General features: G+C 47.5%; 1 protein-coding gene across 1 annotated transcript in view; it reads right to left on the bottom strand.

The window, feature by feature from the left end:
- STIL (STIL centriolar assembly protein) overlaps nucleotides 1-15,559 on the bottom strand; it is a 396,689-nt gene that overhangs the window by 359,797 nt on the left and 21,333 nt on the right. The window contains exons 2-4 of the mRNA XM_078671518.1: nucleotides 14,660-14,754; nucleotides 14,111-14,215; nucleotides 12,952-13,067 (exon numbers count right to left, since the gene is read on the bottom strand). Of these exons, the coding sequence (XP_078527644.1) occupies nucleotides 12,952-13,067; nucleotides 14,111-14,215; nucleotides 14,660-14,745 (307 nt within the window). The 5' untranslated portion in view covers nucleotides 14,746-14,754. The remainder of the gene's footprint in view (nucleotides 1-12,951; nucleotides 13,068-14,110; nucleotides 14,216-14,659; nucleotides 14,755-15,559) is intronic.

Genomic DNA, 15,559 nt, shown 5'->3' with positions numbered 1-15,559 from the left:
CATTACGGAGCAAGACCTGAATTACATACAGAACCCAACTTTGTTGTTTCGCTTTACGTTCCACGGGCTAAAGGGAGCGATCAAGCAGCATTACCCAACCTTTCCAAATGAGCCGTTAGCTATGGATACATTACAATTCCTCCTAACAAACCCCAACAACGCACACTTAGTTTCACGGCTCTACAAAAAGGCGCAGGCTGAAATAGGCTGTAAAGCGACCAGAGTTCAAGATAGATGGAACGCAATCCTTGAGGTTCCCCTCGCAGATAAAGAGTGGGAGATAGCTTGCTCACTTACCACAATGCTTACGCCTAATGGCAATTTGCGTATAATACACTTTAAATACCTACACCAAGCATATTACACGCCACTCCAACTGCAGAGATATGGTCTCTGTGATGAAGCCCGTTGCAAACGCTGTGGTCAAACGCTGTGGTCAAACTCAAGCTGACTTTATACACTTAGCATGGCATTGTGCGGGAATACAGACCTACTGGACCGAAGTTGTGACTAAATTATCTGAAATGGTGGGAGTTACTGTTGAGTGTACAATCCGCTGTTGTCTGTTGGGGCTCCTGGGAAATGTAAAAGCAGCAAAACGTAGATTCTGCGCAGTGGCCTTGCTACTGGCCAAGCGGAGGATCTCCATGTACTGGGAGAACACTGGGGTACCATTGGTCAAGCAGTACTGCCAGGACACACTTCGAACCTATGAAGAGTCACTGCCGTCTAGATCCAGACCAAGGGACTACTGGGTGTATCTCACCACCTATTTGAATGCACAAGTAGTGGATTGAGTGGTTTTGACTGTCTGTTGCTTAGACAAATCTCCAGTTATGATTGAGCAGAGTAGGCACCATATGTTTCTTTAAACTTTGAATTCGGCGGGGCGTGGAGTGCGGTAGTGGAATGATCCAGTTCTGGTTTGAGAATGTTCTACAGTAGCAAAAACAAAATCTGAGACCAAACTTTTATTGTGAACGCGGCCGGCCCACAGTGGTTGTAGGCGACTTGCTGTGTATTTTATATAATTGTAACGCGATGTCGCTATATAACATTTCTGCAACGAGTTGATGCGCTGCCGGCCCACGTTGGGTTGTAGGCACCAAGCCGTGTAACACTGACCTAATGTATCAATAAAGGTCTTGGTTTAATAAAAAAAAAAAAGAGAGGACAGTGACACGGGGGGATACACAAGACTGATTTAGGGAGGGGTCAGGGACACCTGAGCACACGGACACGTCAAAGACAATGAGAGGTATAACTAGAAGAACTGGAACCCCAAGACTTTGGTTATGTTATATCATGTGGACAATGCCGTTGAAAACGGTCTAGTTCAGAGAAGTGCTGGGAGCGCTTTGAAGACGCCGTGGACTGGTTGAGCCTCTGGCGGCTTTGACCTGTCCGCGAATGGGAAGAAAACCTCTGACTCATGAAGAGTTGCTGAATAGGCTGCGGGAGACGCTGGACCCTTGCTTCGTGATCCGGGGCTTGTGGGCAGTTTGTAACTGTTGACCGAGGAGAGACTGAAGGGGCGCTGAAGTGGCTCGCTGTAGTGGGTCGTGTCCCCCCTTTTTCCTGAGCAGGACTTTGGGGTGTGCTACGTCCTGTACCCCAAGAGCCCAAGGTGAGCTGGCTCCCTGTTCGGAAACACAGGAACTTCTAAAGGGGTGCCTAAGGAATCACAGAACTTTATTGTTTGATTAATAAAAATCATTACAATGATAAACATTTATCAATGATAATAAAAACGTATATCGATATTACTAAAATATTTACACAGTGCAAGAGACACGTATTTTATCTTGGTGCTGTGTCTTAGCTTAAAACATTTAATTAGGGTTTTTTTCTCTGAGAATCTTCCTGGGGGCGTACATTTAGTCCGTTCATATAATCACAGTGGATAAAAAGTAAGATTTGTCCATAAATAATTGAAAAAGACCTAGCCATCTATCTTTGTTAGTAAAATATTAACTTCATCTGGACAATGCAACTTCATAACGAGCAATTAGAAAACATTTGGGGGCCATGGTTGGCCCTTCTGATTTAACATCTGCTAAGGCCACAGAGCGAGACCCTAGTCGCTGAGAATGTGCGATTAATACTACTGGTTGTGCGGGTCCATTAATATGGTGAAGTCCCTGCGTATGATGGTTTAAATGTTCCTGGGGTGCACAGGGGGGCATGAAATGGTCCGTGTGAAAAAAAGGCCATGGTCAACTGCTGTTTAGTGGAGCAAGGGAGCTTAATCCTCCCTTTTATGGTTGATTATTGTTTGCTTGCTGGCTCTCTCCGATTATAAATATTCTTGCTGCTCTTGTCATAAACTTGGTGAACCGGATATTGAGCAGTGAATTGTCCGGATTCATTGAAGCAATGATGGCTTGTCGGCACGTGCGAATGCCCAGTTTATTCCATTCGCTCTTTAACAAGATTTTTCGGTCGTCAAGTAATGTAGGACAGAGACATGCCACATGCTCAATTGTTTCCTTGCTACTACCGCACTCCCTGCACAATACGTTGGTGTTTACGCGATGACAGTTCGGCAAGTAGTACAAGAATGGCCATTCAGGGGGGGTAAGCGCTATATAATGCAATTCCAATACAATACAATACAGGACAGGTATGAGGCCATAATCCCTGGATTAAACTGTGATACAATTGTCCAGGCGTGCTTACGTTGGGCCAATTGGGCTCGGTCTGAATGGAAGGGCCAAAGGCGGACGTTCCTTTGATGTGGATTTTGAGTGCCTGCTGTGGTGGGTTCGAGCTCCAGATTTCTTCTGAGTCCAGGAGTTTTAGGGAGTCTTGTAGTTAACGCCAATATGATCTAACAAGTTGTCCAGCTGAGATTTCCTGCCACAAAAGGGCCTACAGGCTTCCTTCTCTGGAGGTACGCAACTTATTACACAGCCTGATTAATGCTCCGGCCCCTACTGCTTGATGGTCTTGAAGGCCAAACTCGAGGCGTATTTGAATAGGAGATGGAGATGGAGATTTCGGAAGGTTCAACACTCGTTTCAATATACTTGTTGTTATTTTATTCACAAGGGTGTTGTCCTTCCCTTGCATGATCTCCTGGCTGTAAGTAAGGAAATTGGTGATTTTTGCCTTCATAATAGTTATGAGGGGGAACGTCCTTTACAACGGAACTTTTACAACGAAGTACCGTTACGTCGCAGGTTTAACAACGAAAGTCATTACAACGAATTGCGCTGGAGGGCGCTCTAGGATAGGTAATAGAGTTAATTTACTATCCAACACCTTCCCTACTATCCACGGGGACTGGAGTTGGAATAGTAAATTAAACTATTCACTATTCAGTGCCCCCCCAACGCAAGTCGTTGTTACGACTTGCATTGTAAAACCTGCGTCTTAACGGTACGCGTTCTAAAAGCACGCATTGTACCATCATACATCCATTAGGAGTGGCGTCAGGCTTGGCCCAGGCAGTTGCCTGGCAAGGGTCTTTAATGCCACCTGGGTTGTCAAAGCTTTGGCTTCTACCTCATCTCTAGGTTTAGAGAATGAGCCCCTTCTATCCATGTGGACCCCCAAGTACTTATATGAGATGGCTTTAGCAACACTTATGCCTTTGTACAGCCAACCGCCGCATCTGTATTTCCTCGACCCTGCCCCTGTCTTTGTTAGGTTCAATTCCAGTTTGTTTCTGGTTGTGTAAATGGACACTCGATCAAGGAGTCTCAGCAGGCCAACCCTGGTGTGGCTTAGCAGCACGAAGTCATCCGCGTACAATAAATTACTACCTCTTGCCCCAGCGAGTTTTGGTGGATGAAAATTAACTTTGTCGAGTGACTCTGACAAGTCGGAGATGAAGAGATTGAAGAGGAGGGGTGTTAGCACACATCCTTGTTTCACCCCGCCTGATGTTTGGATTTTCCTTGAGGTATATGATCCGTCCCCAAGTTTTATGCGGATCCATGTGTTGGTGTGTAGCGCAATTATTGCTCGTAGAGGCATTGGTGGAATCCCCCCATTTCAGCAATTTGAGCCATGATAGACTTCAGGGTACCGCGTCAAAGGCGGCCTTAAAATCCACGAAGCAGCCTTGCATTAACAATCCTGAGGAAGCCGCTTTGTCCAACAAGACAAATATTGCAAGCAAATTTGTTATGGTGCCTGATTCTTGCACAAATCCTGTCTGGTTAAAAGGTATTAGATGATTTTTTGTTGCCCAAGACACCAGATCTTGAAGGAGAAGTTTGGCATAGTATTTTGATTCTACGTCCAGTAGAGTGATCATCCTATAATTTTTCAGGTCTGATCTCTTGCCTCCTTTATAGATTGGGTGTATGATGGTGCCACGCCACGATTCTGGTAAAACCAAGTTGGTCCAGCAGTAGGAAAAAAGGGGTGCCAGTTTATGGGCCCAGAATTCTGTATCTTGTTTAAACAACCCTCAGTTATAATTCAAACTGTTTTTTCCATGATAGATCCCAAGTTTGTAAGAACATGTTGGGATGGTTCTGGGGGCTGGGGCGAGGTTTTAATATTAGTTGCCGGTGGCGTCCTTTTCTTTGGTGAATCTGCTTCCGTTGTGCCTAAAGGTTGCCAGTAGTTGCATTGTTGGGCCATGTTAGAAAGGCGACCCCGGGGGAGGCAGAAGATGTCTGACTGACCACCCCTAGGTCCACCAGTAGCCCTCATCCTCCTCGACCTATCAGCGGCGTTCGACACAGTCTCCCACCGCACCCTAATACGCAGACTCTACGATGCAGGAATCCAGGACAAGGCCCTCGACTGGATCTGCTCCTTCCTCTCCAGCAGGACGCAGCGGGTCAGACTCCCCCCTTTCCTCTCGGACCCCACACCTATCACCTGCGGAGTACCCCAGGGCTCCTCCCTCAGCCCGACGCTCTTCAACGTCTACATGGCTCCACTTGCTCCCATCGTCAGAACCTACGGACTCAACATCGTGTCATATGCAGACGACACCCAGCTCATGCTCCCATCGTCAGAACCTACGGACTCAACATCGTGTCATATGCAGACGACACCCAGCTCATCCTCTCCCTATCCAACGAGCCCAACACCGCCAGACGCAACTTTCGAGAAGGCATGGAAGCCGTCGCCAAATGGATGAAAAACAGCTGCCTACAACTAAACACCAACAAAACAGAAGTACAAATCATGGGCCCAAACCCCGACGCCTGGAGTGACACCTGGTGGCCCACCGCCCTCGGAAACCCGCCAACCCCCACAGACCACGCACGCAACCTGGGAATCATCCTGGACTCCGAGCTCAAAATGGACCGCCAGATCAACTCTGTCTCATCTTCCTGCTTCCACACCCTCCGCCTCCTTCGTAAGACCTTCAAATGGATCCCCCTCGAACACCGAAAGACAGTCACTCACGCCCTGGTCACCAGCAGACCAGACTACGGCAACGCACTCTACGCCGGAATAAACAAAAACCTCATCTGCAAGCTACAGAACATCCAGAATGCCGCCGCAAGACTGGTCCTCAACCTGCCAAAACACTGCCACATCTCCCAGCACCTGCGCACACTCCACTGGCTCCCCGTCGAGGCGAGAATCACCTTTAAGATGCTCACCCACGCACACAAGGCCCTCCACGGCACCGGACCAGCATACCTGAACAGCCGACTCAAATTCCACGCACCCCAAAGGACCCTACGATCAGCCCAGCTTTCCTACGCTGTGGTCCCCCGCACCAGAAAGACCAGATCGGGAGGCCGCTCCTTCTCCTTCCTCGCGGCAAAAGCATGGAACGCCCTTCCGCTCCACCTCAGACAGACAACATCGCTCCCCATCTTCACAAGAAACCTCAAAACCTGGCTCTTCGACAGACCCCCTCCTTGATGGAATGGAACCTGCACCCCCCCCAAACCCCCCCCACCCCTAGCGCCTTGAGACCCTTACGGGTGAGTAGTCGCGCTTTAACAAACGCCTGATTGATTGATTGACCTCTCCGTCAAGAAGTAGCCTAGCGTTACTGAGAGGCCTCCTGGGTGAGGGCCCTCTCCTAGGATCGCACAGCAGAGTAACCACACACTACAAATGGACACCACACCAGAGGTCGAGTTCGTAAGCTTTATCAGGAAATAAAGGTTGCTGGTTCTCAGCGATATGTACAAGCAGACCGAGGGGTCTGTAAAGTCTCGCAAGAGGGGATCAGGGTAGCGGGACAGTCTCGGTTGGGGTGTAGGAAGGGATACCTTGCGCACAGCTCTCAATCCTCGAGCCGGGGGTTCCGAGAGGTTGAGCCGCGGCAGCGCCAGCAGGCTCTCAAGATGGTTCGGCAAAGGTGGGCCGCGGCAGCGCCAGCAGGCTCTCAAGATGGTTCGGCAAAGGTGGGCCGCGGAGCGCCAGCAGGCTCTCAAGATGGTTCGGCAAAGGTGGGCCGCGGCAGCGCCAGCAGGCTCCCAAGATGGTTCGGCAGAGGTGGGCCGCGGCAGCGCCAGCAGGCTCCCAAGATGGTTCGGCAAAGGTGGGCCGCGGCAGCGCCAGCAGGCTCTCAAGATGGTTCGGCAAGGGTGGGCCGCGGCAGCGCCAGCAGGCTCTCAAGATGGTTCGGCAAGGGTGGGCCGCGGCAGCGCCAGCAGGCTCTCAAGATGGTTCGGCAAGGGTGGGCCGCGGCAGCGCCAGCAGGCTCTCAAGATGGTTCGGCAAAGGTGGGCCGCGGCAGCGCCAGCAGGCCCTCAAGTTCTCGTGAGGTTCCAGGAAAAATGAGTTCTTCTGGGGTCGGCCGTGACAGCGTCAGCAGGGCTCTCCAGTCCAGGATACCACTGCTGTCCTACTCCGGGGCTGGCCCAGATATAGGACTGGAGTCCTTTGATGTCCGGACCCTCGCGCCTGGGGGTCAGAGGGGCCGGGATGATGGTGTCCAGACACCCAGCAGGGGGGTGGAGCCAGCGCCCAGGGAGGCCGGAGGGCGATCGAAACCAGGCGTCCGGGGACGGCTGGAGGGCCATCGAAAAACCCTTCTCTCCGGGATCTGTCGAGTGGCCACTCGACCACCTGGGTGGATCTTGGTGCCTTGATGTCTGGGCTGTGCTGAGGCCTGGGCCGGGGACGAGGCCACGTGGTCGTGACGTGGTGGGCCCAAGATGGAGTCGGGCGCAGCCTCGTGCTTAGGTCGTGAGGGGCCCACGCTGGAGCCAGGTCGGTAGTGGGGGTCCGGGATGGTGGCCGGACCAGCAAGGTTGGGGCGTGCAGTGTCGGGCAAAAGGGCTGCCCGATGCTGGGTGGAGGGCCGATGTCGTCCTGGGCCCGCCATGCGGGAGGGGTAGGGCCACGCCATGAGGCCGGGTCCAACAGGCCATTACCGGTGACTTTGCCGGTGGATCAACAACTTTTTCTTGTTCCTCGAAATGAGTTGTTAAATAGAATACCCATTTGGCTTCAGAGATGTTGGCGCTACTTTGTCCTCCTTACTTGTGTGTTTTGAAACTGACGAGTGACTAGAAAGCTTTTGGGTGGTGGCTTCTACTTGAATGTATCAGTTTTAGCCAGAACAGTTCGGAACGTTTGTTTTTTTCAAGGAATATTGCTGGTCGAGGTGCTTTCTGGGCTACCTTATATTTATTGAACATCTGATCTTCCCCTGGGTGCCTACGAACTTGTCTTAGCATACTGTTACGTACTGATTTTAATTTCTTAATTTCATCTGTTGTTATTGCTAGGTTGCATTTTTTGGGTTTTCCTGAAGTACGAGAATAGTTTTTGAGCAGTTCCCGGGAGAAGATGTCCCATGCTATGATTGGCGATAATTCATCGGTACTCCTTAGGTCTTGCAGGACTCTACATTTGCCCATTATTACTGGTATAATTGGATCGGACCATTTCAGCCTTCTGAGATTTTCGGTATAATACCCTCCTGAGGTTTGACTTGTCGCGGCATGATGTGCTAAATGGAATGACATGGTGATCACTTGAGGACGGTGATCGCTGTTACCACCTCGAGCAACTAGGGCGTAATTCTCGATCAGGGGGAGGATTTCCTTGTTACAGATGGTGTAATCTAGGAAGGAGTGAATATGACCATTTGATCTGGTCCAGTTCGGTGGATTGCCCTTAGTGAAACGACCATTCAAGATCGTGTAACCTTGGGCACTGAATTGTAGCACCATGTATTCGCCAAGTTTGCTATATTTGGTGCCGGTGGGTTTGGTTTGTTCTAGAATGTCTGGCCACGGTGCAACATATTCTTCGGGAAGTTCTTGAAAAAGGTTTGTATTATAATCACCAGATTCTAGGCAGGCTGTTCTTTTGTAATTACTTTCTAGGTTACACAGGGTCTGAAGGTGATCATGGGCACCCAGAACGAATCAAGACTCTGACCCGCAGGGTGCGCGTCTTGGTGCAGCTACAGGAGTTGGAGCGCCTGTGGATTGTGGGCATCGTGGAAGAGAGCCGAGATTCAGGACACGCAGAGGGTGCGTGTCACAGTGCAATCTAGGCACTAGTGGATAGAGCCGGGACATCGTGGGCACTGAGAAGGAGTGTGTCAACGACACGAGGATTAGCGTGTGGTGGTGAGTCGAGACTCAGACGCACAGTGTGCGTGCCGTGGTGCGATCCGGGCATTAGTGGAGAGCGCCGGAAGGCCGGGTGCACCAGGAGACAAAGCGAGTCTTGGACGCGCCGGAAGTGCGTGTCGAAGGTGCCAGTGAGGAGTACCGGGGAGTGATGAGCACCAGGGAGCCAGGAAATCCTAACAGCGCTGGAGAGGAGAGCCAGGTGAAAGGGCCCTCAAAGGCAACGTGAAGTAGCACCAGCGTCGGTGGAAGGCTTTGTGGAAAGAGTTTGTGCTGAACGTTGGCGGCCCGGACCGGCAGCCCTGCAGGAGCTGAACTACCGGCCCGAGCGCGCCTTGCCCGTGGTGACAAGGTTCTGGAGTGAGGCTGTGGCAGGAGAGGAGAGTGGGGTTGCGCCCCTCCAGGTAAAGTGGATCCCCTCCTGAGGTGGGGTGCGGGCCCGGAGGGACACTCTCTCGGCCTCTCGCTGCTGGCAGATGTGTGCGCCTGTTGCTCCGGCCCAGATTTTGGTCCATGCTGGTCCCGGATGGGACAGTACAGGGGCCAGGGCCCAGAGTGGAACTTGGGTGTCATTGTTGATCCGTGTTGGGCAACCGGTCGCATACTTCTAAAAACAGTTGTAGAACACTTTGTATATTTGCTGCCAACGAACTATCGAACAATGTCTGACACTAGAGGTGCTTAACGAACTATGGGGGTTAGTGCGCTACACACTACGTTATGTTGCTCTTGCAGGATACAGGACCATAGCGTAGCGCACTGCATTGATTGTTTACTACACTGTACTGTATTGCACTGTGACGCATTACCTTATTCCTTCCTATCACAGGGCATGCTGGTGGTGATACGCATTGCATGGTTTTCCTACCGCACTGTACGTAATTGCAACGCATTGCTGTATTCCTTCCTTGAACAGGGCATGCTGGTAGCAATTCGAGTTGAATTATCTTGTGTTGACTTGATCTTGACTCTACACATTGCATTGTTTCACTGTGGCACTGTACAGGAACCCATCGTTAAGTAGGGCAGTATTCCTTGTATTTTGCAAAGTGTGTGAATCTAGTGATACGACGTACCTAACCTGTTGAGAACGGTTAAAAGTCAGCGTAACTGTTGGTTAGAAGCGGTGGTTGGGAATTTGAACCACCCAACCCAACGGAAAAAATAATACCCATTGTATATGTGTGGAAGTTGTATCATGAGGTCATTTTGTATATCTTTTTATATAAGGTATACTCGTTTTATACAAACTTGTGTGGAGTCCATTTGTAGGGACATCATTGGGGTTGCTGTGGGCCTGGTTGCACATACTGAACACTCATGCCTAGGAGATAAACCTGGCTGCTAGTGTCAAGCTACTAGGGGGGTGAGCAGGGCTGTCTCGGACGGTGCCCTATCTTGGCCTAACTTGGGAGCAGGGAGGTCCGGGGCGCGCACTTGACAATAAACAGTGCACGCTGGAAATCCGGCTTCTAACAGATCCTCTTCTGTGTTATCTAGCATGTCAGCATCGGGGCCAACAGGATACTGCTGCAACAACAGCTGTATTTGAAATAGGATCGCATAAAAGAAAACATTGTTCAGCGACTCAAGTGCCATGCTTTGAGAGGACCCCGTCTGAAACACTTTGCGATCCAGTTCCATTTTTGACGTAACTACTGTTGCATTGTTCCTTCCTGTAGAAAAGCACAGTTGATCTAATTATGCAATATACTTTCTGCTCTTGCTACAGCTGAGGATCAGCTTTCCCCAACGACCTAGCCAGAACACTGGATTTTGCTAGACCTGGCTCTTTTACTTAGAGATGCATTTGCAACAGAATTACTAAACGTGTCAGTCACTTACATCTTCATTAAATAAGAGATCAGGTTGTCTGGAGAGCACAGACTACTAAACCTACATCAACATTATATATATTATCATGTAAGAGACCCTCTCCCTCACAGAACTGAGAAGCGAAGGTAGCCTGGCACCTTGCAGACCAGGGTCATATTAAGGCAATATCTGGTGCACTAACCTGGTATATCTGCACAGCTTCCATGCTCATAGATGCCACCCCCACTGAAGGCCAAAACATATTGTTTTGAGCAGTTTAATGCTGAAGCAGCCTAGGTGTTCATAAGAGAAAAAATAAGTATCTTGCATTTCTGGTCCTGAAATAAAATCAGGGATTATTGATGAGGTCTGCTAGAAAAGGGAAAGTGCGCCATTGTGCAGCTTACACTTTGCCAATGGATACTGAAGTCATACATGGCATAGGGAAGGGGGAAAATATTTAACTAGCGATGCTGAACCAGGGATTGCAACGTCTTTTTAGTCTATTTAGTTCAAGACTGCTTAGCTTGCAGAGAGGCCTTGACTGCTAGATTGTGCATTCATAATGGTTAGGCAAGTGAGTATTACCTGTATAAGTGCTGAAATTAACCTTGTGATATCGAAGGACCTCAGCTATGTCTGGCCAAGTAATTTTGACATGGAGACAAGTGGTATGGAAGATCGTGATCATACTGCAATATTTATTTAGTAACGGAAAATAAGTCTTCCAAGCACACTTGCTTGTTGTGCTATGAAGGGGCAGATTACGATGCGGTTTGGAAGGCCCCCTTAACGGTATTTGGTCTGTCTGGATCGGGAAAGTGTCATTCCAACAGAATCGGAAAGGTTTCAGACCGACTTATTACAATGCGAGTTAGGCGTTAGGAATATCCTAATCCGAACCAGATGGCAGTTGGAATGACTGAGCCATAAAGGAGCAGACTCGTATGTCTCTACAGGCCGCGTTTCTGAACGACAGATTACGATGCAGGGGATTCGGACAGCCTTTCCAAATCGTGCCGTCCAACTCGAATCAGCAGTCGAAATTAGACTTTGGGGCCTGTATTGGGCCCCCCTTGCATCCAAAGCCTTCCCAAACAGACCCATGGGTCAGCCCTTACCAGCCATGCACAGTGTGGCAGGCACCAGGGGGGGGTGCCCGCCACAGGGTGCCAGATTTTTCCTAGCCACCACTTTCTTCAATGGGAACTCATGCATTTGGTCAGAACATAGGCTTTTCACTCTCCCGATCCGAGTCGGACACCATTCTCAACCCCGTTCGGTCACAATGATTTCCGAACCACATCGTAATCAGGCCCTAAGTGTCTTAAAAGCTAGAATGCAGGCATATCTAAGGAGACTAGAGCAAGTAAGTTTAGAGTTTTATAGCTTTCTATAGCGCGAACTATAACCGAGAAATCAGGTATCAGAGCGCTTTACATGAGCACCAGGTTCGTTACAGATGAACACATTCACTTTCGTTAGGCACTGTCATGGAGATAGGCCTTGCCTTCACACTGTGTTAAGTTAGCATGAGCTTATTATAAGTTTAAACGCCATTTTTCCTTCCTGCTGTTTCTGCACACCGCACATATTGTTATTAATGCTGTGAGCCTAGTAGAATGTTTTGCTTCACACGCGAATAATATGTTTTCCACTAGTATCAGCTTTGCTTGGTAAGCTATGTCTGTACAGTGAGTGCCGAGGCCTTCAAGGTTATTTCAACACAGTGGTTGTTGCTCGGTCTGATCAGAGCCCATTCTAGACATAACACATATGCAGCTGGGGCCAACTTTGGCTTTTGGTGCGTTTTAATACAGCACTGCGCAGAGCATGCTACACACTTGATGAATATTCTCATGCAGAAAGCTGTCATGGGAGATGATGTGATCCCTCTCCACTAAGACCAAGAGGTATGGGGCCGCCCTTCTAAACCCAAAGAGCCCTTCTGTAGATATAATATAATATACTACCAAGAGAGGGTAAGACGGAGTTATCCTTTAGCCTTCTTCCCTTTAGCATTTTAACATGCTTTCTCCCTTTGTATTTTATGGACTAGTAACTATGCTGATAACCTTGTTGCTTATAATAGGTTTGCTTGTATTAGCTAAGATACTGCGCTTGAGAACAATGTATTAGAAATAAATATTTCAAACTTGCATGTGTCTTCATTCACTCCTCGTTCTGGATTGGTATGTTAGTATAACGAAAGAGTGTTCATGTGTTCCACGTTACCTGAGGTGTTCTAAGTTCATGTTCTGGGTTGTCTAATCATTGGGGGTATCGAAGAACCAATGAGACACTGATTGCTAGTCTGGTAGAGGATTTTGGATACGGAGGTGAGTTTTGGTACACCCTAATTCACTGAGGTTCTAAGTCTCTATGCACAGTTCCGAGTAAGAGCAGGATCCCTGCGACAGCACGGGGAGATTAAATGATTTGCCCAGAATCACAGGATGTTGAGCGTCATTGCCGAGACTCAAACCCGGTTCTCCAGGTTCGAGGTCGACCGCTCTAGCCATAAGGCTACATCCTCTCCCACAAGTTGTGTCCTTTACCAAGCTACACAATAAAATATATTGACAGAATTGGTTACAACTTAAAATAAACATACCTTCATCCACCAGTAAAGAGCCAAGCAAAAAGCATGAAGATGCTTTCTTCCTTTCACTTTTAGCATGAAGATAGGCTAGACGCACAACTTTTTCCAGCACTAGCAACCTAGGATTCCTAAGAAAATTAAAATAAAACATTATATTCCTTTTTCACAACTGGATGAAGGGCACACATCTTCACACACAACCACGTACTCCATCTGCCCCACTAGGCTTTCAATACTTCAAACATTCCATGAGAATAAAGTAAACATCAATATGCTGCAATTCCAAAAGAACAACTAACTATTTCTGTTATTATAGTTGGTACTTTGCGACACAAAACGTCATCCATTTTTGTTTTAGTTTTACCACTATGTCCAATTACAAGATAAGAATTTCTATTTGACAGTTTTCCTGCATTTACCCTCCCTCAAAAGCGTATTTTTCAAATAAACGCCTACCGAGCATGAATTACTCCCTCGGTCCTGTCTGTCTTCATACTACTTACAGAGACTCTGGGCTTATTTACAAGCCCCTTGTGCGGCCGGCACGTCTCTTAATATGGGAAAAAGTGACATACCAATGGCACAAGGGGCTTGTAAATAAGCCTCTAAGTCTTCACACATAGCATTGCTCAATACTTTGCGAGTATGCAAACATTGCTGGGACAATGGATGGTAATGAGTGCCTCCTGAGCAGAGTCCTGTGGTTTTCTTTTTGTAACTCGAACCCACCGTCCTAACATAAACATACCATGTATATCCCCTTCATTACTGCCACAAAAAGTGTGAAGTAACCACACAGCAGTTCTCAAGAAGACAAGCCAGGAGTTACAAATACAATACCATTAAATACTTTAATAACATGGTTTGACTGCACTGCCTATAACCCACAACCAAAAGACAAGGAAAAACTATATTAAGAAATAGCAAGCGCACAAACGAAGACAATTTTCAATAGACTCAGTGTTTTGTGTCCGTTACACTTTTAACTATAAGAATTGTATATGCCTTGCTTGTATGGAGATGTTTTGACTGACAAATGCTGATGGTAACTATGTTTGGTCGTCTAAACTGCATCTCAGTTGCGTATCACCGTATCTGGGATGTTGTTTATATCTTATGTTACTCAATAAAAAAAAATATACTGCAGTTCGTCAGCATGACATACACTTACCGGTAGTAGCCAAGATGTAAACCAATAGTATCCCCCATAGGAGTTGGATCCCAAAGGGCAGATTTTGACAGGGGAAATGCAAGGGGTGACCTTGTCGATACACACCTAAAAAATGTTTTTAGAAAAATGCAAAAGTAATCAAGACCAAGTAGATCAATTTTTCACCAGGAAAAAAAGAACCATGTTAAAAATCCGTTTGACGGAGCAATGTCCCGTACGTTATAGACACCTATACTACTACATTAAAGTGTGAATCCGAAACTAATCAAACATTTACATTAGGTATTAATGAGCACTGACCAGTGAGCCTTAAAAAAGCATTACCTTCCCAACTCAAAAGAATTAATAGACTATAACCCAATGTGTAAAACCCATGAACCTCGGACATCACCACCAAGAATTATAGATGGGCAGCTGTGGAAAACCCTAATGGATCATCAAACCAATATTGTTTAGCACAACACAAACACCTTCCGAGAACAGCCAGGCAGCCCAAGGCCAGAGAAATTATAAATAGTTACACAAAATATGGGTGCAGAATTTAAATACCTGACATTCGAGTTGTTTGTTGCGCTGGTTAAAGCTGCTTCCATGATATGGGAAGGGAGGTTCTTCAAATGTACCTGTACGCTCATCTTTTAAAACTGTAAATAAATACATAAATAAAACACACAACCAAATGAGTATTGGTACGGCAATGACAGTCACAGATACTGCAAAAACGTGTACAGTAGCGTCCACAGAATCCAGGTATTCACCGCTACAAACACTAGGAATAAATTGTAAGGTACAGTGTTCACAAAATGCATACATTCAGCTTAATAACCTCCAGCAACGAACTCTTTCCATTCAGCTATTTCCTATGCCTAAGCATTTACCAAATACTACGGCTTGTAGCAACGTAGCTCTTCTCTCCTGCGATCTGTTCCACCCATCTGAATTTATTAACAAAATGGATATGATCCGAGCTAACTATTGTGGAGTAGAACTTCTGTGCAACTAATGACTTGCTTTCTACGTTGATGTAACCTGAAAATTTGCTCTTTCTATCAAACCATGCTCCTGGTTGATCATTCCCCAATCTGTTGACCCTTTGCAATCGCTCTTTCTCCTCTGCACCAGTTCTGACTTCCTGGAAATTCGTATCAGTGCTTACTCTACAGTTGTCTAGACCCTACACTCTAGACAACTATTAGCTTACCTTAGTTCTACCATTCCCCTCTAAACTGGATCTCCCCCGACATTCGGCATAGTGTCCCACACCATTCTTTTTCGACATCTCCATGGTATGGGCAAACGTTTTCAATACTAATAATTCCTACTTTACTTTGTCTCACACAGCCCCATATATTGCGATGCCTCCCTACAGTTAGACCTCTTTAAGCCCCACCCTATTCAGTGGTTAGATGACCTCTCTAGCACAAGAAGTAAAAGCCCAAGGTTTTAATA

The sequence above is a fragment of the Lissotriton helveticus genome, chromosome 1_2 (genome assembly GCF_964261635.1).
Source record: "Lissotriton helveticus chromosome 1_2, aLisHel1.1, whole genome shotgun sequence".
Lineage (NCBI taxonomy): Eukaryota > Metazoa > Chordata > Amphibia > Caudata > Salamandridae > Lissotriton > Lissotriton helveticus.
Note: the sequence above shows the minus strand (reverse complement) of the source record. Positions and strands in the feature narration are given on the sequence as shown.